Source organism: Sapajus apella, unplaced genomic scaffold (assembly GCF_009761245.1).
Source record: "Sapajus apella isolate SASKATOON/1434 unplaced genomic scaffold, GSC_monkey_1.0 scaffold68, whole genome shotgun sequence".
In the NCBI taxonomy this organism is placed as follows: Eukaryota; Metazoa; Chordata; class Mammalia; order Primates; family Cebidae; genus Sapajus; species Sapajus apella.
The window spans coordinates 9668296-9692078 of NW_022437008.1; the positions used below are offsets into that span (position 1 = coordinate 9668296).

General features: G+C 48.4%; 1 protein-coding gene across 10 annotated transcripts in view; it reads right to left on the minus strand.

The window, feature by feature from the left end:
• The window catches only part of ZNF536 (zinc finger protein 536), a 483243-nt gene that overhangs the window by 139980 nt on the left and 319480 nt on the right, over window positions 1-23783 (minus strand). For 8 of the 10 annotated variants that reach the window (XM_032249170.1, XM_032249167.1, XM_032249171.1 and 5 more), the window contains one exon: window positions 18290-19855. In XM_032249170.1, the coding sequence (XP_032105061.1) occupies window positions 18290-19855 (1566 nt within the window). Of the gene's footprint in view, window positions 1-9122; window positions 10023-18289; window positions 19856-23783 lie in introns of those variants that run through there. The other 2 variants (XM_032249175.1, XM_032249176.1) reach the window with 1 other exon arrangement.

Genomic DNA, 23783 nt, shown 5'->3' on the forward strand with positions numbered 1-23783 from the left:
GAATCGCCCCGTTCTCTCCTGACAGGAGCCCGCGGGCTGGCAGGAACTGGATGTTGCAACGTACTGTTGGATGCTTTATTTTTGATGCATCTCAAATGAGTATTAAAGGCACAGAAAAGCACCCGCAAGGTGAGGCAGATGAGAGGCTACTCCCAGGAACCTCCACTACCTGGAGAGAGGCCACATGTAGGGACCTCCACTGCCCAGAAAGGCCACACACAGTGACCTCCACTACCCGATGATGCCACACGCGGGGACCCCCACTGCCAGGAGTGGCCACATGCAGGGACCTCCACTGCACGGAAAGGCCACATGCAAGGACCACTGCCCAGAGAGGCCACATGTGGAGACCTCCACTGCATGGAAAGGCCACACGTGGGGACCTCCACTGCCCAGAGAGGCTGCACTCTGGGACCTCCACTGTCTGGAGAGGCCATTCCCAGGAACCTTCACCATCTAGAAGGGCCACATGCAGAAACCTCCACTGCCCAGAGAGGCCACAGGTGGGGACCCACACTGCCTAGAGAGGTCATGCCCAGGGACCTCCATCCACTGTCCAGCTCTGAATCTCAGTCCTGTCGTTTACATGCTGAGAGATCTTAGGTGTGAGAAGATGCTGCCTGGTGCCTCAGTTTCCCCATATTTAAAATGGAAATAATAAATACTCCGTCCACCTCCTTGGATTTTCATGAGGATGAAATGAAAGAATGTAATTTGCACTCTCATCTGCATGGGGCTTAGAACAGGCCTTGGCCCAGGCACAGAGGAAGCCTTTATTAATTACAACTTTGCTTGGAGGGTTAGCAGGCAAGTTCAAAGCACCAGATCCTGCTGCTGGGATAAAGGGAGACGTTCCTTGGGCACGGAGATATTTTGGGGAAACAGTCGTCTGTCTCAGAGCCAGGATGCCCCCCACATGGCTGTTTTTCAAATGGAGCGAAATGTCCTGGTGGTAACTGATTTCTGGGTGACACCCCCATAGACACTGAGGGTGTGGGGCAGGGTTAGGAGCTGTAGCCACCTGGGTTTTCCTCTAGGCTGTCCAAAGTCCAGTTCTGATTTTACGTAGTTGCCATGAAAGTGACTTTCTCTATTCCAAGACTGCTTGGGAATTTTATTACTTTGATTATTTTGTTTGTTTGGTTGTTGATGGTCACAGCCTGATATTAGAAATGCGGTGTCTTAGAGGCCTGGTATGGCGCGGTTGGTGACACTGATTGCTGGCATCTGTGAGATGGGCTATCACCAGGCTCAGTGCTTGGCGTCTGAGGTGTGTGTCTCAGGGAATTCCCCTCCCCGACTCTGCAGCTATCTACACGCCCAGTGTTCAGCTGGCCAGGCTGAGACTCAGACGTGCCCCCTGGAGTGGGAAGGTCATGATCTGCCATTCTACAAGAGTAGAAAATGACAGCAAGAGTGGACAACAGTCACTGGAGACTCCAGAACGTGGGGAGGTCGGGGGGTGAGGGTTGAAAAATCACCTGTGGCGTACAGCATTCACTGTTCAGGTGACGGGTATACTGAAAGTCCTAACTTCACCACACGCAGTGTAAGGAATCTGCACTTCTACCCCCTAAACATATAAAAGCAAAAAACATTTAAAAGAAAAAGAAAAAAGACTGTGGGCACATCGTCTACCATCTCCTGGCCTCAGTTTCCTCATTCATAAAATGGGTTCTGATAATGACGGAATGTGTCTGGTTACGCAGAAGTGGCCGGGGTCCAGAAAGTGCTGAAGGCCTCGCTGGCTGGGGGGCACCACAGGAGGATGGGCTCACACCGGGCCCAGGCTCAGAATGAGTCCGATAGCAGGCCAGGTCGCCCCACTGCACCCCACCTTTCCTCCTTTGCAACACGGTCTCTCCCCGGGTCGATAGATGCGGCAGTCATTCGCTTGGCTGACCTCACTCTTGAAGAGAGAGGGCAGGGAGTCACAAGCCCAGGTCTGGCTTCCTACAGGACCCCAGAAGACCAACAGGAAGCTCTCTGATGAGTTAAAAAAAATTAAAAAATTAAAAGGAAGGGAGGCTACACAGCCCCCATCCCAGAGGGGCCGAGCTTTCCTTTTGACAGAAAGAGGACCAGATGGCCACCCTCGTTTGAGATATCAACAGTGGCCTCTCAACGCAACAAACAGAAGTGCCTCTGCCCCTCAAGGAAATAAGACCTTCTTAATCCCAGCCCTGCAGCCCCAGTGGCTGTCCTCCACCCCTGCCTGCCTGGTGCCAGCCCAGCTCTGTGGCCCAGTGGAGCCCAGGCAGGAATGGAGCGTCTCCCCGCTTCCAGTCCTCAGAGTCATAACTCACATTACTTCCATCCCATCTGCACCCAGTGAAGGCAGAGCAGGGAAAAGAGCATAAAACACAAAGTTCCCACAGACAACATCTGTCTCAGTGCAAACAATGGACCATTATCTTGTAAATAATTCTGATTAAGCTGCAGCATTTCCTCCTGAAACTGGCAGTGGGAGTGGAGCAAGAGGGAGGAGGCGCTGCTGGAGCTCCAGCCCGGGCGCCAGGGGCTGCACTTGGGGGTCTCCCTGACTCTTGAAGCCTCCACGGCATCCCTACCCACAGCCATTGGCACCCTTCTCACAGGCCCAACCACCAGAACCACCAGCAGTGGGAGGGCCCATCCCATCAGCCGGGGACCTACAACCCCAGGAGGCTTTGGAAAACTTTCCCTGCTGGGATCCTTTTGTCTCTGCTGGCCTCCTCTCTCAGTCTCTCGCGCTCTCTCTCCCCTCTGCACCCATTTCTTCCACTCTTTCCTCTCCTCCAGATGCAACCTCTGTCATTTCTCTTCTACTCTCTTCTTGTTTTCTCTCTTCTTACCTTCTCCTTTCCTGTTTTGTTTTTTTAGGTCTCGCTCTGTTGCCCAGTCTGGCCTCCACTTCCGGGGTTCAAGTGATCCTCCTGCCTCAGCCTCCTGTGTAGCTGGGACTATAGGCATATGCCACCACGCCCGACTCTTTTATTTAATTTTATCTTCCCAGTTCTCCAGGTTCTCTTTAATCCTCCTCCCTCTTCTCTTTGCACTGTATTTGCACTTCTCTCCCTTTATTTTCGTGCATTTCTCTGCCTTTAGGGCATTCGCCCCTCTCTTGTTTTCTGGTCCCCTTAGCCCTGGGTCCTCTGTGGCACTCTCTCTCTCCTTTGGTTCCCCCATTCCAGGAGCTTGGGGCTAGGCCTCCCCACTGTCCCATCCCAGAGAGACCTGGGCATGATAGGAATTGTGTCCATCTGGAGTTTCCAGGCCTGTGGGCCCCAGCCTGTCCTTGGGCCCATTGGCAGCGGTTGTCAGGCTGGGGAAGGGGCCCATAGGAATCCCTCTCCCCACCACTGGAGCATCTGTTGTCACGTCCAGCGCCTTTCCCTCCTATGTCTTCTGGGATGCGAGGTCATCCACCTCACACCACAGGTCCCGTTGCAAAACCCACCGTCGCGAAAGAGAACTGGGACTTCGCAAAACCACCCCAACAAGACATCGAGGTGTTTAACCTGTGCAAATGAGAGGGGATCATTCACTTTGCAGGGGCGTTTACCCCAAAGGCCTCAAGGAAATTCCCCTTGTGATTTAAAATTAAATCACTGGGTATCATTTAGAAAGGACAGTCCTAGAGCCCAATGTCTCAATGTAATGCAGAAACTACTGATACAAGAATCTTGGCCACCAATTGGCCACCAGAGATGATTCCTTAAAAATTGCTTAATGGTAAATCCTTTTTACCATTAGAAAACTATAAAAACAGCTCAGTTGGAGCCCATGGGGGTGTGTCTGCTGATTGAATTCTCATATGGGTTCTCCCACAGACCTCCAGATGTGTTCACCCAGGGACAGAAGACTCCCAGACAAAGGCCTTCCAGCGGCGAGTACAAATTGGCAAGGATGAGGGTGGGGCGCCATGACTTATAATAATCTTCCCAGATTCTCCACCCACTTGGCAGGGTTTTAGCGGGTTCTAGGTCTCCATGGAAGCTCTGCCTGGAGCCTCCATGGCAGCAGAAAGCCTAAAATGATTGAAATGAGAATGACTCGACAACCTCCAAGTTCTTCATATTCACTTTATTCTCTTCAGGATACACAAATGTCCCATTTGATGGATGGTAACTGAGGCAATTGCTTAAGACATGCCTATGACAAGATGTCCAATTGACAGCAAAAAGCCAAGGACTTGAGGGTCTCCCATGTGAAGATAGTGCGTACTGTTCCACACTGCCCGGGGCTTTGCGAGCCCAGGGTGATTTTGAGTGACCAAGGGAATCCTGAGGTTGGAAAAGTGAAACAGTCACGGGCACGGAGGGAAGCAAATGTGAACTGATGAACTAATTCCATGCTCTGTGCGTGCAAGATGAGAGCCTGAGCCGGCGTCTCTCGGTGCCCGGGTTCCCACCCTCTAAGTGTGACTGCGGACGTGTATTGAAAGGGAGCGTGAGGCACTTACATCCAAAAGGGACCCCCTGGATTCACACATTGGTATATGTAAAGCGCTTGAAGAAACCCTGATCATCATGAAAAATAGGATCTTCTCAAGCTCAACTGTGAGCTCATCAGGTTGAAAAATAAAAGAGAAGAACGTCAAATAATCAGTTGTTTTTCTTGCACTTCTACGAGCTGAAAATCCAGTTTCATTGATCCCTTTTCTTTTGTTTTTCTATTTTGACAGCCTTCCAGAATTAAAAGAGAAAATCCTCAATGGTCTTCTAATTTAATAGAAATATCTTCATGATGAGGCAAGTTTCATATGCCCCCTGCACTGGAATGGCAGATGGCCTTGCCCAAATGGAAATCCCGCATGCCCTTATGTTCTGGCCCCAGAACATCCCAGGGACCCTGCTGGCGTGGGGACTCCAGGACTGACAGGGAAAAGTGAGGACTAGAAAATAGTGGTGAAGACTGTAGAGTTTAAGACCTAGGAGGGTCCGGAGCAGACATCCAGAATGCTCCCCTCCTTTGGCTGAGAGGAAAATGGTGACCAAAGAGGAGACGTGAGTTGTCTAAGCTCCTTGGAGCATGATTGCTGTAAGGCGCTTTGTCTCTTGACCCCCAGGCCAGCCCGCCCATCCTTCCTCCAGTAACCCAGCCCCTAAGCTGAGAGGCCCGGAGCTTCCCTCCCCACAAGGAGTGACAACACACACATCTGTTCTCATCCTTGGCTCTGGTAGGTCTGTGGCTTTCTACAGGGAATCCAGGAGGGTGTAGAAACATTCCCACTTGTAGTAGACACTGCTGGTTCCTCACTCCTTCCCTTCTGGTTATCTGGCAATGCCAACGGCCCCTTGCTTCTTTCTGCCTGAGGGCTTTCTCTCACTATGGCAAGAATGCTTGACCATCAGGTGGGCTGGAGGGCCCCTCAGCCGCTGGGAGACTCCGAAGCTGGTGTGTAAATACCCCAGCTCCCTCAGTCCTTGAGATTGTTCCAAGGGGAGCTCCACACCGCACCTTAGAGGACCCCTAAAGGGGCTGAGCCCCCGTGTTCCTGCAATACTGACCCTCTCGTGAGCGCACCTGTGCTTGTCAGTTTACCTGCCTTCTCTGTCTCCCTTCCCTGCTCCCTCAGTCATGCTTCCTGGTGCACCTCCCACATCAACTACCTGCATCCAGGTTCTTACCTCAGGATCTGCTCTAAGGGGACCCCATCTAGGTCACTGAGGAAGTCTTAGGGGATTGAGAGGACTAACAGCCCCTCTACTTGACAAAAAAGAGCTCATCCTACTGTAAGTCCCGAATTATCCACTGAGACCACTCTGCACCCCAGCAAAACCTCTACCTTCAGCCCTTCCCCAGGTGCAGGGAGCACCTCGGAGTAGCCTGTCCTGGTGGTCAGCCCCCGTCCTCTGCCCAGGACAGACAAATCCCTTGACTCAAGAAAAAATCGACTTGTCCATCATATAAAAAGAGCAATAATTTGGTAAATTAATCGCAAATTTGCTTTCCCCGCTTGGTTGCCTTTCTCCTTTTATGTGGATAATTGAGAGCATATTATGTTAATTTGACAACAACAGAGGTTCAAAAAGAAAACTTAACCTTGTGAGCAGTGAGTTACCATTAGATGGGTGTGTCTGGACAACTCCACAAAGAACATGAAAGACAAACCCCTCGTGAAGCCAGCCAATGTCTGGATGCACAAATGGCTATTTTTGCTAATGAAATAGCTGTGCAGAGTTCCCCAACTTTAACCTTGAAAATGCGCATCTTTTGCTCCAGAGGCAGAATCTGCTTACGCAGAGACAATATTGCCAATGCGAGGCTGCCGATTTGGGGATGTAATTTAATCATCGGGAAGTTTCTTTGAGAAAAAAGTGACTATACTTATGGAATAATCATCTCCCAACGTTTAGATTCTTTTTCCCCAACCAGAATATCTACAATCTCATCAAAGCAAACACACTTCCGAACATGTGCAAATAGAGCAGTGGCTCTGAAGACTCTCTTGCTGCAAGGCACTCTGCCCTTCTGTGGCCTCTCTCATCTTAAGTTATGGATGTCTCCTTGGAACTCTGCTCCATGTACAATGGGGGAATTGCTGATCCGGACCAGGGGGCTCATGTTAGGAAGGGTTCAGGTCTCAGGCTGAGGGTAGATCCAATGGGTGAGGTTTCTATTTGCTCCAGGTCTGAATTCAAACAGGTGGGGCTTGTTATAATCCTGTGTGTGGCTAGATCTCCATGTATGGGAAGGTGGGCCTATTATAATCTCATGTGTGGATGGATGGTGGCTTGGGGAAAGATGGGCTTCTTATATTTCCACGTGGAAATGGATGTTGGTTTACAGGGGACGTGGGCTTGTTATGTATCCACGTAGGGATGGATGATGGCTTATGAAGGAGGTGGGCTTGTTATATATTCACATAGGGATGGATGATGGTTTATGGGGGAGATGGGCTTGTTATACTCCCATGTGGGGATGGATGGTAGCTTAGGAGGAAGGTAGGCTTGTTATAATCCCATTTGGGGATGGATGATGGCTTGGGGGGAAGAAACACACAAGACATGGAATTCTCAACCCCCTTGCAGAGCTATGAAATGAAGTTGGCTCATTCCATAGAACTGAATCCACCCAGCTCCCCAGCAGACAGAAGACAGGATATTCCCAAGCACACGAAATTGGCGAGAAGGGAGTTGTTACTCAGGGATGGGGGTAATGAGGAGGAGGTGGATGGGAAGCCGGGGGTGCGTATGGCATGAGTGCCCTGAAATGAGAAGATGGGAAGCAGGACAAAGCTGGCTTCATAAAAATAGGAGAAAGAGAATTCACAAAGGCCTCCTCTAAGCTTGAGAAGTTTCCACTGGGGAGCGACTCAGGAAATACCCCCCTGCTTAGGAAACGGAAATGCTTCCAAGTCCTCCAGCTTGGAGTTCCTGTTAGGGGGATTGGGCCCCCATGGAAAGGAAGAGAGAACAGCAGACTTCTGAATACATGGCTCCAGGGAGCCTTCCAGGCTGTCAGCGCAAGGGGCTGGGACGATCCATTCCCTTCAGTAACCTCTCCCTCACTGGCTTTGCACTTCCTCTGCTTCCAAGGTCCTGCCCCCCACATGGCATCTACACCTCTCTGGGGCCCATCCCAGGAGGACTGGCAAAGCCCACAGGTGCTGGGGTGCCCCAGGGTTGCAGGAAGTGGGCTGGGGGGTGTACATGATTGTCAACACCAGGAACAGTGTGCTCAGTCCTGGACAGAGGCCCCGAGAAAAAGGCTTGGAGGAATTTTCCCTCCATGTGCACCTCATTCCCTTTGGGGCAGGTCCTTAGACTCAGGGGACATTGCAAATAAAGAAAAACCTCTCCTGGGGCCCTACTTTTGTGCAGGCTCGGCCTATATACATTGGTGCTGGCAACTAGCCCTGCCTGAAAGTGGCCAAGCAGACCTGAGGCCTGGAGGTTAGGGTCATTCACTTTACCTTTGCTAGGCATTTAGGGATCCATCAGTTTCTATGGGAACCCATGGTACATGCTCCCAGCTTCATAGGAATGGAATCAGGCAACAGTCGTGGGCACCGAACACCAGGAAATCAGACAACCTTCTTCAAAATCGACATTTTCTCTTTGAAGCTTCTATCATGTCTTCTCAGACTCGGAATCTCTCATTTTTTACCTCTTTTCCAAAATGAGAGACAACCTGATACCATACTGTGGTCTTTGGAGTCAGGGTCACTTGGAAAGGTTTTACGAAAAACACTGGAAGAAATATTTCAACTAGCGAGGGTGACACAATTGTCCTGTTGCAGAGAACAGGGCTGGCCAATGGGTATTTCTGGGCTTCTGTTTCCTTGTTACACAGAGGACACTTTATTTATTTAGGGATGTGAAGAACAGACTTGGGCTTGAGATCGTGTCCTACCTCCAGGCCCCCAACAGGATCCATTAGACAAGGGCGCAGCGATGGTCATTGAATTTAAACGTTTAAAAAGCAGGCCCAAGCAAAGAAGCTGGGAAACACAGTTGAAACGGCAAGACTCTCAAATCCAGCTCACAGACCACAAAACCAAGCAACACTGACAAAAAGCAAAATCAGTCCTTCCCGCACCTCTCCCCACCAAGAAGCAACGTAGAAGAACAGGCAAAAGCCTGTTACAGCAAACACAGGTACAGCCCAAAAATATCAGTAGAACAAAAAGCTTCCCAACTCCACGAATCCTGAGTCTCTTCATTACAAACTACCCCTTCGCAGGATGAAAAGAACATGTTCAGATCGGCTGCAGGGAGGTGGGGTGTCAGCGTTTCCGCATCCGGGAGGGGGCATGGTGGCCTGCGTGCTCCGTGCCCAAGTACCCCCCACCCCCACCACCCCAGCCACAGTTCCCATGGACGGTTGCAGGGTCTAGACACCTAAAAGTCACTTGTACAGAGAAATGGGCCCGTGTCGCCTGGCTGTCCCCCGCCCGCCACGGTCATCCATCCAAATTGGAAGGTCCTTTTTCACTTGCATGTTTATGAATTGTTACTCAAAGGGCCCACCTCAGGGTGGACAGACAAATGCAACGATCTGCCCAGGCAAACAGCCCAAGGAGCAGGGTAAATGGCATTCCCTGGATGTCCTGTTGAGGCTTCCAACAGAGAGAAGAATGTCAGGGGGTGAGGGGGTGTTGCGGAATGAATTAACATAACGACTCCAAACCGCACTAATGTTTCACAGCTTTTTTTTATTAGCAATACCAAGATAAGTTATTGAAGCATTTTTAGTATTATTTTACATTCCATTCATAAATGACCTAACTTGTAACTCAGCATACAGCACACTTAAAGATATAGTTTGACACTTATTCGGAAAGCTACAATTATTATAACTTACATGCCTTCATTACCAGGAACACCTTAATATATCTTCTAATTACTTCAACAATACTGTATTCCAAAGCACACGATCACCCCGTACAAGTTTACACATTTTGCTTCAATCACCATTTTTAGGTTGCAGATGTCAAGGTGCTATTCACTGAAATTTTACTGTCATCTGCTCCTGGTTAATATGACGACCTGACACAATATTAAACTAGCAATATTTCTGCTTAAATACTACGGAGAAAGAGAATTACTGCACTTTTCTGTATTCTTCTAAAGTGTTACAAAATACAGGACAATCAGACACAAGCAGTAATACCCACAAGACGACTGCCGGGCCCACCTCTAGATGCTCAGGTGAGCTGGTAGAACAGCCCCCACCCCCAGCCAGGTTGCCCACAGGTGAAGGGATCTGTCAGCCGCCAGCAGTCACTTAGGATTTATGACTTTGCGGGAGTTTTCTCTCCTGCTCAAGTTACTAAGCCTTTGCAGTCCATGACTAATAGTGGAACATATGGGGTAATATTTTTAGCCTCTGATTCTCTGTTATATATACTGTAGGTTGGTGCGCCGTGTGTATACACATACCTATGTCAATAGTAATTATTTATTCAACACACATATGTGTATACATTCTTCTCTTGACTTTACACGATTAACAAGCTGCCGATAACCACCGAGGACCACGAACAGACAAGGGCAAGTCCAGACAGACCGACTAGGACAGGGGGTGTCACTTACCTGCAAGAAAATGTGCAGATTCATTAAATCATCCAGAAACCATTAGGGCTAGAGGCATTTGAAAGCAAGGGCAGGGCCATATCCCTTAATCGTTTAGTGGAATAATGACAATAAAGTGATATTTATAAAATTTGGTCCTTCTGTCTCTGGCTAAAGCAAGAATAGTCAACATGATTAGGGCAGGTTGGCAATTAGACGTAGAGGTGCTGTTGATCAGCGCTAAGTAATAGGACATAATTACTGCTTATTTGAAACCTGGGCTTAGCACACAACATCTGAAATTAAAAAGAAAAAAAAACCCTGATGCCTTCAGGAGCTAAGATGTAGCCTGCGTCTAGATAGCTGTCAGTTTCAACCAGCGCTTTGATTCAGCAGTCTAAGAAGGCAGACGCCAATGCTGAGACCCAGGGTACCTGCACCCACTTATGACATGGATGGACTCACACCGTTCCTATTTCAGATGGCGGTGGCTGGGTCTGCCTGGAGAGTTTACATTTCCTCGGTGATGTGGGTGTTCCGACAATACTCTGTTTTCTCTCAATACTCTCTTCCTTCCTCCCAAGATATATATTTCTTCTTCTTTTTTTTTTTTTAACCAAAGAGGTTGATTGCTCTCTCCTCCCACCTAGGCTTGGTCCTGAGCAGTAGGTATTATGCAATCCGAAGAGAATATGGACATAGCAACTAACATTAATGCTACCACACTTTTCTCCTGATTCAGAGGCCCTGTTGATTCAGCCAGTAGTAGCTTTTGGAGCCAAAAACATGCAGCAAAAGGAAAGGAACATAAACAAGGCTAAATGTCGCCAGTGTTTGCCGACTTACGGACACCATCCATTTGTTTGTTCTGAAATGACGAGTGGACCATTTGGCAAGTACAATGGTATTCACACAACAGTTCTGTCATCCTGCAGTGCAAACGCCATCACGTCAGTGGCATTCCCGTTTAATTTTAAAAGAGAGAAGGAGAACGGGAGAAGAATGCCTTTGGAGTTTGGAGAGAGCTGCCATCCAGAGAGGCAGCCTCTCCGTCAGACGTCCCAGTGCACCATGCACAGCTCTGGATGAGGGCTGGGGAGAGCCTGCTCCAGGTGCTGATTTCTGCAGGAGATCCCAGGGGACATGGATTATGTTTGTCCCTCTGGAGTCAGAGAGAAAAGCTCTGTAGCAGGTTGTGAGGCAGCCAGCAGGGGCAGAACGGGGCAGTGATTTGTATTCACTCACAAGGTTTTGCCCTTGGACTTCAAGGCAGCCAAATGGTCCTCCCTCCTGGAGTCTAATGTCAGACCCTGGACACACAGTACGAATGAGAGCAGGCCAGACCACAGAGGTCAATAGCTAATCTGTAAATTATCCAATCAGGCAAAGGAGTTAAGCGCAAAGGTGTGCTTTATCCGTGGTCTCTGAGGCCAATCCATGTGAGAATCAGCTCACAGAAAAGAGAAGGAACAGCTACGAGAGCGCATTTGTCTTTAAATAAAGTAAGGCAGCTGTAGAGACAAGAAGATCTTGCAGCAGAGATGCCCCAGGTCTCCCACACCCCCAAGCCAATTGCCTTCCTATGCTGGCTGGGTATAGCCTGCCCTCCCCACACGCTCAGCAGACTGAAATTTTGTGGTTCTCTTCCTGTGCCGTTTTCCTAACTTCACCTCCCTTCTTCATCAGAACCTGCTGCTGGGCCAGGCGTGGTGGCTCACGCCTGTAATCCCAGCACTTTGGGAGGCTGAGGCGGGTGAATCACGAGGTCAAGAGATCGAGACCATCCTGGTCAACATGGTGAAACCCCGTCTCTACTAAAAACACAAAAATTAGCTGGGCATGGTGGTGCGTGCCTGTAATCCCAGCTACTCGGGAGGCTGAGGTAGGAGAATTGCCTGAACCCAGGAGGCGGAGGTTGCGGTGAGCCGAGATCGCGCCATTGCACTCCAGCCTGGGTAACAAGAGTGAAACTCAGTCTCAAAAAACAAAACAAACAAACAAACAAAAAACCTGCTGGCTTCTGGACCGCACTGAAGACTTGCACACGATGAAAAATGTGCCAATGGCCATAGACTGTGTATCACTATGTATTTCATGTCCCAGCCATGGCCTCCTTCCAAGTCTCTAACTGACTGCAGACCTTTGCCATTTCTTGGTCAAAGACTGAGGCCAGGCAGGACTTATTTCCTACCCTCCAAGCACTTGCCTGGTATCAGGAACAGAAGGGAGTGGAAACAGAAATGGTGTCTCCATTGGGATAGGAGGTCATCCCAAAATTGCCAGAATCATCTTCAAAGCAAACTTCCCCACATACCAAGAAACAGCTATCAACAGTCCATCACGGAAGAAGCGAGGAAATGAAACATGCCTCTCTAACACTGATGGAGGTGAGGTTGATGCTTGCAGTGCTTAAGAGACAACTATGGCCTGAAGATGTCTGCACAGTGACATCATTTCCTTGCAGCAGTTTCACGTGGATGCTGAGCTCTGCAGCGTCATGCAAACTCAACTGAGAAGCACTGATCCAAGCTCTTTCATGTTTATCGTCTATTTCATCCCTACGCTTCCTTCCACCAGGGAGGAAGCAGGCTTTCGCAGAGCAAGCTTGCTTCAGAGACAATACACGGCCACTGCCCGCTTCCTCTTCTGTGTGTGCAGGCTGTAATGGCGCGGCTCTGGGGTGCACTGTGCTGGGGGTGTTCTTCTAGAAGTTTAATGCATAGACCGAGGTGTGGCCTAGCAGAATCAGGGCACCAGCCCATCTGGGTGAACAAGTCCTCTACCTCTGGAAAGTCTCTCTCACACTTCTGGCTTTGGCATTACTGGACAATGGATGGGGCCCTGTAGCTGATGAGAGGTCTCCCATCACCATCTCACTGTCCAGTGGAATAACAGAGGACCAGATTTTGAACCATTCATTCTCTAGGGATGACCACAGAAACACATTTCTCCTTACACCAGAACAGGGATTGACCAATTAGGACCCCATGGGCCAATTCCAGTGCACCGCCTGTGTCAGTACCTAAAGTTCTAACAGAACACAGCCACAGCCATCATTTTCCTGTTGTCTATGGTGGCTTTGGTGTTACTTTCAAAACAGAGTTGAGTGGTCACCACAGACACCCCATGGCCCGTGAGCCAACACTTTTATTCTTTGGCCCTTTAAGAAAACATTTGCTACCTGTTGCTTTAAACTGAGTAGCTGGTAAAAGAATAGATATTGACTGGTGCAGTGGCTCACACCTGTAATGCCAGAACTTTGGGAGGCCGAGGTGGGTGGATCATGTGAGGTCAGAAGTTTGAGACCAGCCTGACCAACATGGTGAAATCCTGTCTCTACTAAAAATACAAAATGAGCCAGGCTTGGTGGCGTGCATCTGTAATCCCAGCTACTCAGGAGGCTGAGGCAGGAGAATCACTTGAACCGGGAGGCAGAAGTTGCAGTGAGCCAAGATCGTGCCACTGCACTCCAGCCTGGGCAACAAGAGCGAAACTCCGTCTCAAAAAAAAAAAAACACAGATATTTTGCCTATACCGAGAAATCCACAAAGCTTAGAGGGAACAGAAGTCACATTTTAAGATAGTTCAGCTCGGTTATCCTCGTTCATCTCATCACACGTTTAAAAATACACGAATTAAAGAGGTTTCAATGGGCCTAATTTCTTGGGAATGGGTCCCCATTATTTCACTGGCATGGAAACCCAGAGGACTCTGATTCCATAGTCTCAGATATAATCTGGGTTTGCAAAGCCAGGAGCCCAGTAACCTGAGGATGACGAGTTGGGGATGTCAGGACAACTGCTTGCATTCTCCCTGGCTTCCTCCCAGGCCCCATTGGGTCACCAGGGCTAGTAGCCACTGCACACAGGGCCTCATGCTCATGATCGACATGCTGATATTTATTTATTTATTTTTTTCTTTTAGAGACAGGGTCTCGCTCTTTCACCCAGGCTAGACTGCAATGCCGCAATCCTGGCTCACAGCGGCCTCGAACTCCTGGGCTTAAGCAATGCCCTGCCCCAGGTGTAAGCCACAGTGCCTGGCCTCAGCCTGCTCATCGATGCTCCCAGTTCAGCCAGGCTTCCCTGAGTGGCAGTCACTACAGAGCAGAGCCCCTCGGGGCAAAGGGGAGTGTGCTGTTCTCCCTGCCTTCCCTCTTATCTATCATTCATTCTCCTCCATCCTGCCTACCCCTGGGTCCACCAAAGGACACAGTGCAAAGCCTGCTTGGGAGACCTGGCACACAACAACTCTACACTCTGGCCATCTACCTTGGGTTTGAAAGTCAAGAAGTAAGGGTGAGCTCGGTTGCTCAAACCAAATCTACAAACTCCCCGATGAAACACACTCTAACCATTCCATGCAGCAGGCCCCCATGGGTGCTATGCAGACCAGCCTTGGTGCTGTGTACACAGGGAAGCCTGCCCCTTCCAAGCCAAGTGCCGACCCAACAGTGCATTAGCGTTTCTCAGTCTGGACTGGGCTTGTCTGCCTTGCTTTGTCCATGGATGCAAACACTGCTCTGGCATTCCTCTCCCCACCTTTAAGTGCTCATGTGGAGCCTGTCCCATTACAAAACCAAGGTCAAACACTCCAATAACACCAAGGGCACATCCAAGTCCTCCGATGGCACTGGAGTACCCTTGTACATTATGTTCCTTGACAGAATAAAGAAATGTGACTCATGCCTGGAAGCTGGAAGTCACCTCAAGAAACTAAGGATTTGATTGGAGTGGGATTTCCTATAATGAGATCAGACCCCTAGTGGGATCTGACCCACTGTGGAAGCAAGGATGCCTGTCCTCTGGCTTAATCCAAGATGGCTTAACCTCTTCCGTGGGATTATTGTAATATGTTTCTGACAGGCAGTATGCTGTCCTCTTTGGAAAGAGTTTTAGAAAATTCCCACTCAAGCTCTCAACACTGTCATACGCAACAGGCGTCTCCCCAGCCAACTGCTGGGTCGGCTTCTCTCCTTGGTGGCTCTCCTTCTGCACTGGCCAGGACCCTGGTTCTACAGCACCAAGGAGCTTAGGACCAGAGTTTTCAAAGTTAGGAAGAAGGCATGCAGAAAATGACAGAAGACCCTGAAAGTACAGCCTGCAACAAGAGTACCACCCACAGACCAGGGTGAGACGCCACCTTCTCCAGATCAACAGCAAGGGTTGGAGGAGCTGCTGAGCTCTGTGGGGAGCTTATGTGATTTGAACTAGGTATTTCCGACACTTCTTCAAACACTTTTACACCCCTTGAGAACAGAGCTCTTCTTTAAGAAACACAGGGGCATCGGCTCCCCCTATAAGCCTGTTTCTATAATCATGAAAGTGGGGATTTAGGTTTACTAACCAGACAAAACCAGCCCCAAACTTGATCCATCTGAGATGAGAAATCTAGGAAGGATGCTTTGGTGTGACAAAGCCCAGATCCTTAAGGAGAAAGAGCGATCGACCTGGTAGATGGATTTAGAAACCCATACCTACTTCGAAAGAAGAGAAGAGGGAATAAACATTAGAAGTATTTTATTCCTTGTGCCAATATCACTTCCACCCTTGCAAAGGGGAAGCTAGTGGGGGCCTGAAGCTTGCAAATGTCATTTGTGCTTCCTGCAATGCTAAAAAAGAGAGTGAATTTGAGTATTTAAGAAAAAAAAAAAGGCCCATTTTATAATCCAGAGGATTTATGTGTTCCTCCTAGATTGTAACTTTTAGAAAGGATGAGTAAGTCTGAACCCTCTGAGATACCACAGTAGCCCATGAGAAAATAAGGACAGGACTGCAATTACAGTGGGCCAGATATGGGGGGAGTGGGATGAGAACTGGCAGAGTCAGGCCCATCCTAGAGGCAAGAGGGCAGTGGCCCCACCCTCAAACAAATGCAAGAGCCAAGGGGGGTCTTTTCCTGCCTGCCTCCAAACTAAAGCAAGAGGAGTCAGAAGAAAGGGAGCCAAACAGAATGCAGAACTCACGCTCTCTAAAAATAGGCAGCTCGTGGCCAGAGTCAGTTTCATTCAGCATCTTCCCAGGAGTGGAAGGCAGGACAAGGGGCCTGAGCCCTCCGCTGCAAAAGCAACCAGGAAGCCTTCGAGCCTGGCTGGCATGAGGGTCCTCGAGCCCCATGAAAGAGAGGAAGGGGCCACAGCGTACATCCCAGGGTCTGCTGCCCAAAGGCTGAAAGGCAGTCTAAGCAACGGGGCTTGCATACAGCGTGGAAATATCAGGGGCGTGTGGTGTGCTGCTTTTGTGGGAAAAGGTGAGAAGTGCCTAACAGTTTGCAACCCAGAGATAAAAGGCTCTCAAGACCAGGCAGGCTTCCTGATGCTGGCTTCCCATCCAACCTGGCCTGGTGTGAAAGGACACCACTGGGCACACTTCCGCGAGGCAGGCAGCCTTCCTTCAGTCCTGATAGGAAGATAGGGAAAATTAATGGGGGTAATAGGAGCTCATTTCAATAATAATGAGCTCATGGACATGCCAGGTTTTGATCTTTTCTGATGCATGGATTCCTGGCAGGAACTATGGTCCTATGTAGGTAGTTGAAAGAACTGAAAATAGACTTTAAAAAAAACCAAAAACCTCTAAACAACAATAAAAAAGAAACCACCCCAATCACAAACCCAAAACAGCAATGAAAAAAAAAAAAAAAAACCTTAAAAATTAGCCCCCCCCGAAAAAAAAAAAAAAAAAGCGGAGGGGTGGAATTTGGACTGACATAAAATCCTTTTTTCCCTTCTTTTAAATATTGTTTTTAACAGCTTCAAAAGTAATGAATTGTATGCGGCTAAAAATAGATCTGGGGGTAGTGGTTAATGGGGCCTTGTGAATCATTCGGCATAAGGAACTGTCAATATTTTTTGAGCTGTCAGAAATTCATTTCGTGATTTTTGGCAATTCAAAAAAATATTTCTGACCACTTGATTCAGTTCCTAGTGAATTAGGGAGGAAGAAGAATAAAAGAAATATATCAATCTAAAATACGAACCTAGAGTCTAGCTTCCTGAATCCTGCTCTATGCTTAAAGGAACAGCAGGATGTTGAGGTTTAAATAGATTCCCTTCCATTTTTCCCCTTCGCTCCCTTCTCTTCCCTCCCTTTCCTCTCTCCTTTCCTTCCTCCCTTTCTTCCCTTTCCTCCCTTCTTCCCCTTCCCTTCTTCTTTCCCTCCCTCCTTCCTTCCTTACCTCCTTCTTTCCTTCCTTCCTCTGCCACCCTGCCTGCCTTCGTTCCTTCTTCCCTCCCTCTCTGCCTTCCTGCCTTTCTCCCACAGGTGAAATAAAATCACAGAAATCCGTTCGTAAATTACAGATGGAAAGGTATCATGGTCATTTGTTTCTAGTGAGGATATTTGAGGCTGGTTTCAAAGGGAAGAATACATTGAGCTTCCCTTAAGAGAAAGGCTTTCAAATATGAATATCTGGGTGCCAAGAGAATGACTTTGATTCCCCCTGCCCACCCCAACATTCATTTGATCCAAATCTAGTCCTTAAATTTACGGTTATGTTCTAAAGTCTGGAATTCCTTTGGGGTGCCCATATGCTTTAAGGAGATAAAGAAGTACCAATTTGCTACAGGATCAGACGAGCATGAATCCAAGACGCATAGGGTCACATCACTACTGCTCAGGGACTTCACAATGTACATGTCTTGTTAGAACAACACACGGACAGGTGAACAGACAGACAGACAGAAGGCAAGCGCAGAAGGCCAGAGTCACAGTCACTGCCATTTGGTTTGTCTACAAATGAGTCACAAACACCCAGAAACCATCCCCCTCTTTGAAGAGAGGGTCGCTTTACTTCTATACTGTGGTTAGTGTGATATGATTTTAGTATCCTCTAAGTCGATAAAAGAAAAGTTTAAGAAAGCAGATTTGGCTTAGCAAAGCAGTAAGGAATTGTCTTTGGGCATCTTTTGCATAAATTGAAAATACTGAAGAATTTGCAAGTTACCATGTCTCTTTTAGTTTTTGTTTTGTAAGTTGTTTTCTGCCCCCTTCAAGTTATAGACGGAAAAGAGGAGTGGTTCACATGGTGAGACACTACCCTCTTTTCCATGCCTTATGTACCGGCATTTTAGAACATTATAATGCGAATTGGAACACACAAGGATGAGTTCTAAAACTCAATAAAATTGGCTTTTATGATTGTCTACATTGCAGGTATAGCACTGAGGGTTTTTCCTAATATTTCATTCAAAATTTGCTCATGAATAAGTCTACCCTTTTTTTTTAAATGCACAATTCAGCACTGATGTTTTGGGAAATGAAGTATAGGAAGAGGATTCTAAAACTTACCACACAAGTCTGGCCTCTTGATACATCCAGAATTTGCTGTGCTACTTGCAAGTCCGTTAAAGGCTGCTAAGCCATCAGAGCTGTAGGCCCTGAGGACCGACAGCATGTTCATCGGCTTGTCCAGGCCCTGGGGCCCCCGCTCCGGCTTCGGCAGGCCCGCCGAGGGGTCCTGGGCTTGGAGAAGACCCTGGCTGTGCCACTGCTTCTCCGGCGCTTGGGGTAAAGGTGAGACCAGTCCCTGGACGGGCTGGGGGGCACCCGTGGGCTGCAGGCTGTCCCCGCCATCACTGCTGCTGTCTTTGCTGAGGGCAGACAGTGGCTTGGTCATCATTTCCGGTTCGGTTTCAACATCCTCTTCATCGTTGTTCTCTCCCTTGGAGGAGTCCATGTCCTCTGAGGAGGCGATGTCAGAGAGGTCATCAGTCGTGTTCTTACTCGTGGTTTCGGGGATCAGGATGGGGGCATCCTCTTCAGAGTGGGCTTTTCCATCGGGATCCTTGTTGGGGCAGGAACTGGAGGCCCCCGAGCCGACCATGCCTGGGTAAACACCAAACTGCTTGTAGAATTCTGATGGGAAGTTACAAAATGCAGGGTCCACATGGCCAGTCCATGTGCCACTCTTCTGCTCCCCCAGAGTCTCCTTGACCTGACCTTGGGCCATCTTCTCAGAGTCTAGAGAGCCGATCATATTGGAGAGGCCCAAGTCTTTGTTTGATTGTACCGAGGGCAGCAGGGCCATCTTACTCGCCTCCCGGGCCTGGTCTTTGCAGTTGACTGTGACCCCGATGGCGTTATCTTTGCGTTTCGCTTTGCCCAGGTGGTTGGCCTGGAGATGAAGGGCCATGAGCTCCATGGAGGATGTCGTGAAAGCACAGAACAAGCAGCCGTGCCATGCGATGCTGTCCTGCACGGTCACCGAGGAGCCCGGGAGAGAGGCGGCATCTGGCCTCACTGACAAGTCCAGGGGCTCGTACTGAGATTTTTCGGACTTCCTCTGGGAGGACTTGCCGCTGGGCTTCTCCTCGCCACCATCCGCTCCGTGGACTTTCATGGAAGGGGTGTCGGCCAGCGCTTTGTCTTTCACGTCCTTCTCCTTCTTCAAGGAGCCGAGGACAAAGCTGTCCATGAACGCTTGCAAGGACCCTTGGAAATTTACACCGTTGCTCACGATGCTTTGATAGGCTCTTCCGATCTCAGAGAAATGGGTGCTTTTGGAAGGAAGGTCAGCGCCTTTCAGAGCATCTGAGGGGACCTCCGAAGACATGCTGGTGGCCTGCCCCGAGTGATCTCCGGACGAGAACACCCCTGATGTCCACTGCTGAGATGCAGGGCCACCTCTGAAGTCGATGCCAGGGAGACCCTTGAAGGCCCCCCTCAAGATGTCTGGCCTGATGAACAGAGAAGCTTTGCTTGACATCTCGTCCTTGTGGTCTTGATTTGGGGGCTGCCCAGAGAGTGGCCCAGCTCCATTCTGACGCTCCCGATGGTGTCGCTCTAAGTGGTATTTTAAGGACGCTGACTGTGTGCCGGCATAGTCACAGTGCGGACACTTGTAGGGTTTCTCACCTGCAAGATTTTGAAATAAGAAAAAAAAAAAAAGAGGCGTTTATCTCATTTTGGTGTTCTGAACGAGGCTGGAAGGATCAACATTTGTTCTTTGAAACAAAGCAGCTCCAACTAATAATTAGAGAACAACTGTTTTTTAATAGAAGAATAATTCGTACTCTTAAGCTTTTTAAATGATTTTGTACCATTTGGGACTATTCAGGAATGACATACTATCTACACACAATTAGCTATCTTTTTCTTTATCTAACATGTGAAAACGGCTGTAGATTTAAAAGCTATGATTATGAAAATTAAGCATAATAATTTCAGCCACAGTGATCATTAAAAGTAGAAGTTTAAAAAGAGAAAGTATGTAACAAATGGGTGGTTGCAATATTTTGTGTATACAATAGCTCTAAAATTTGTTTAAATTATACACATGGAAACCATTTTTAAACCTAAAAATTTTATGGCACTGTTACGCAAGACTGAAATGAATGATTTAAGTCTTGCTCTGCAGTAAATCATGGATATAATTAGCAAATGGCATACTGCACAAGTAATTTATCATTATTTGGAGGGCACCATTCCAGACGGGCTCAGATATCTGCAGACCTACTGCACTGTTTCTAAATAAAGAACTATAAATACAGATTCTATAAAATATTAATACCATTACAGTGCATTATGATTGCAGCATGTAAAGACATATAGTTAAGATAAAAAGCAGTCAATAAAACTTAAAAGAAAATGAGTAATAAAAAGGCACAAAATATATTTAGTTTCTGTATTTGAAATTAACATTATCTACTGGTCTTTGTAGTGCCTTAAATTTGTACTAATGGCAAACCTAACGCTCCGGTAGTAAAATGTGTAATTTACCTATAATAAGCGCTTTCTAGAGAATAAAAATAGCTTTAAAGAGTGTTTTAAAACATATAAGATAATTTTCTTGAATTAAATATTTATTTAAATTCAACACCCCCACTTCTATTGTTCTTTCCACGATGGAAAAAGATACCAGAACAGACAACTTACATTTGATGGCATTGTGGGATAGAGAAGGGGACGGAGGTGAACGATTGCAGATTTAAATATCTTCCAAGAATTTGTTAGTAATCCCGGGGTCTTTTCTAGACTTTGCAATCAAATGGCTCTCTAGAAGGAATGGGAACTGACAGTTCCTGCTCTCTCATTCACAATGGTACCCTGTCAATATCCACAATTATTTCTCCTAGGAACCTCAACTATTCCCCTCCCCTTCCTCTGTTCTATCATAAAATAGACTGATCTGAAAAGTAACGGCAAATCATCGGTGAACAGCGTCTTCTGAAGACATTTCACTGCATCTTGTCTCAGCATATGCCATAAGTACCAGTCCTCCAGGCACAGGGCATTTGGAGGCGTGGACTCTGTGAACAAGAGGACCACCAGTCTGGTTCTGAGCAGAAGCCACATCATCTCCAGATCGCATGCCAGACCCAGGGAGACACCTTGCCCGCCTTATCAGAATTAGGGTGCCAGATGCTACAAGCAGCTGAGATCTCTTCTGGACACCTTTTCAGAGCTGACCCTCAGGTCTAGGAAGGGAACCCAGCAAGGAATCTGTTTCTCTAAACATAAAGATCACAGTCACCTCTAGCTAGACCAATGACATGGATCTAGGAGGAAGGCTGTATCCCCTTTGGGGCAGAGGTACAAAAAACTTCAGGCACTATTTTTCCACCTATTAGAGTCAGTCCCGGGTTAGACTCAGTCTCATTGAGCTACTGCTATTTGGACAGCCCATCGAAGGCCAGGCTGGGATGGGGCATTTCTAGGCAGCAGGATATCACAGCTGATTCAGCTAACCTGGAGTCCAGCAGCCAGGTGTGACAGAGGCAGTCCCTGAAACTTAGACGGGTTGTGATGGGGCCCACAGCAGGCGAGCCTGCCTAGAAACTCAGGATCCTGGCCCACAGGTGAGAGCAAACCCTGCGGAGGGCCCAGCGTTGAAAGCCTACAGAGGTGAGGCCCGCAGGTGCCGAGTGGGACTCAGGCTGCGTTTTAGAAATGCGCCTGGAAATGATTAAGTTCATCTGGAAGGCAAAGGGGCCGTAAAGAAAGCATGGGCATTCATTAGTAGGAGCTAAAGAGGAGGAACGTGGACTTTCCTCTCCAGGCCCGGGGATGTAGAGCTCTGCCTTTCTGGGTCTGGACTGTGGGGATGCACAGAGAATGTGCATGTATGTTTCCAACAGATACATGTTGTTTGAAAGGCACATGGGAGCAATAGTACTCAAACTGTACTGTGCGTTAGAACCACCAGGGGAGTTTGGTAAGACACCAGTTCTGGCCCTAAGGCACAGCAGTTCTGATTCCCTGGGTCTGGGGTGGGGGCAGAAGTTGGCCTTTTAAGCGTCCCTGATGATTCTCACACAGGGAACGTCAAGTCAACTCCTTGAAAAAACAACCTGGAATTGCCTTGGGGACTTGACAAAGTGCTGATACCTGGTCCCACCTCCCCACATTCCGAGTTGATTGGCCAAAGACTCGAACTTGGTTTCAGGATCTTTCGGGACTTTCCCAGGTGGCCCTCTGTGGATCCTGAGTGGAGAAACATTGTAGGCAGCCTTGCTGGGAAGTGCCTTTGAAGTGGGAACCACGAATGGTTTAGCAGGGAAGATGGTCTAGACCTCAGGCGGTATTTGAGAGTCTGGACTAGGGACTGCACCCATGCTACTCTGGACTCCACTGGACACAGAATCCCAGTCTTGGGACTTTTTCTTCCCCAACCTGTAATAACACACGTTGAAGCACAGGTTCTGTGGGGTCTCGTCCCAATCCTAAGCTCATGTTAGGAGCTAAACTAAGTCTCTTGAATAGAGCCAGAGATACTTGAGCACATATGTGTCACCCGCTCACTCAGGAACCTTCAGATTGATTCACACACATTTTTTGATGGAATGAACCAACAGATGAATGAATAAGCACCTGCAACCTCCTTTCTTGGCCCTGGAAATGGACTAAAAAACCAAGAGGCAGGTGCCCTGCTCTCATGGCTTTTGGAGGAGACATATCACACAGTAGGCCAGCAGATTTCACGCACACACACTCTCACACTCGCACACAGCACACGGGCGTGCAGGAAGATCGCATCTCTTCAGGCCACCCACTGTTCTTTAAAGTTCAAAATAGGCCTTGGCCCTCACTGCTCCAGAGAATAAAAGCCACAGCTGAGAAACAAGAAAGGCTAATTCTTAACATTGGAGTCCCACAGGCCCAGGCCTGGTGAATTAGGGGCTGCTTCATGAGATTTCAAGGGTTTTCTGACTGCACGTGCTATGCAAGGTTCTAGAAAGCTCTCCACCCATGCTTCCTCTGCCTCTGCCCTGGGATGAAAGGGTTACACTGCTCTTTCTGTCCATTTCTCTGTATAGTTCCACCTCCTGCCAGGTCACTAAAGGGCTTGGTTGTGGTGGCTTCTTCCGATCACCCCAATTCCTCAGATAAGTGCTCCAGGTGGATGCCGCTCCAAGGGATAAACCTTCTCCTTTGGATTTACTTTCACAAAGAAACAAGGTCAGTTTTAATTTCCTCGAAATTGCTAAATGATTGGAAGAACCAGCCCTACCCTCTGTCCTGAAGCCCTCGCTCCCCTTTCTGGGCTTCCTATCCAACAAGGGGTGCAGGGAAATGCTTCGGAAAGGAAAGTGAGCCAGGCACACCCAGGGGCTGAGCTGGGAACCTCCTTAGAACCTCATCAGCCCCAGGGCCTTGTGCTCCACTGGAAACATCCCAGCTGTTTCCCAGGCATTATTTCCCCAAAGGACCCATTTCAGAGTGCTCAGGAGGCAAACTTCTCACAACATTGGCCTAGACGGGGTGGGGTGGTGACCGCAGGGAGAGGCCTATCAGCACATTTCACAGGCTCCGTGGTGTGGTCCACGTCTGCTCTTCCATTTGG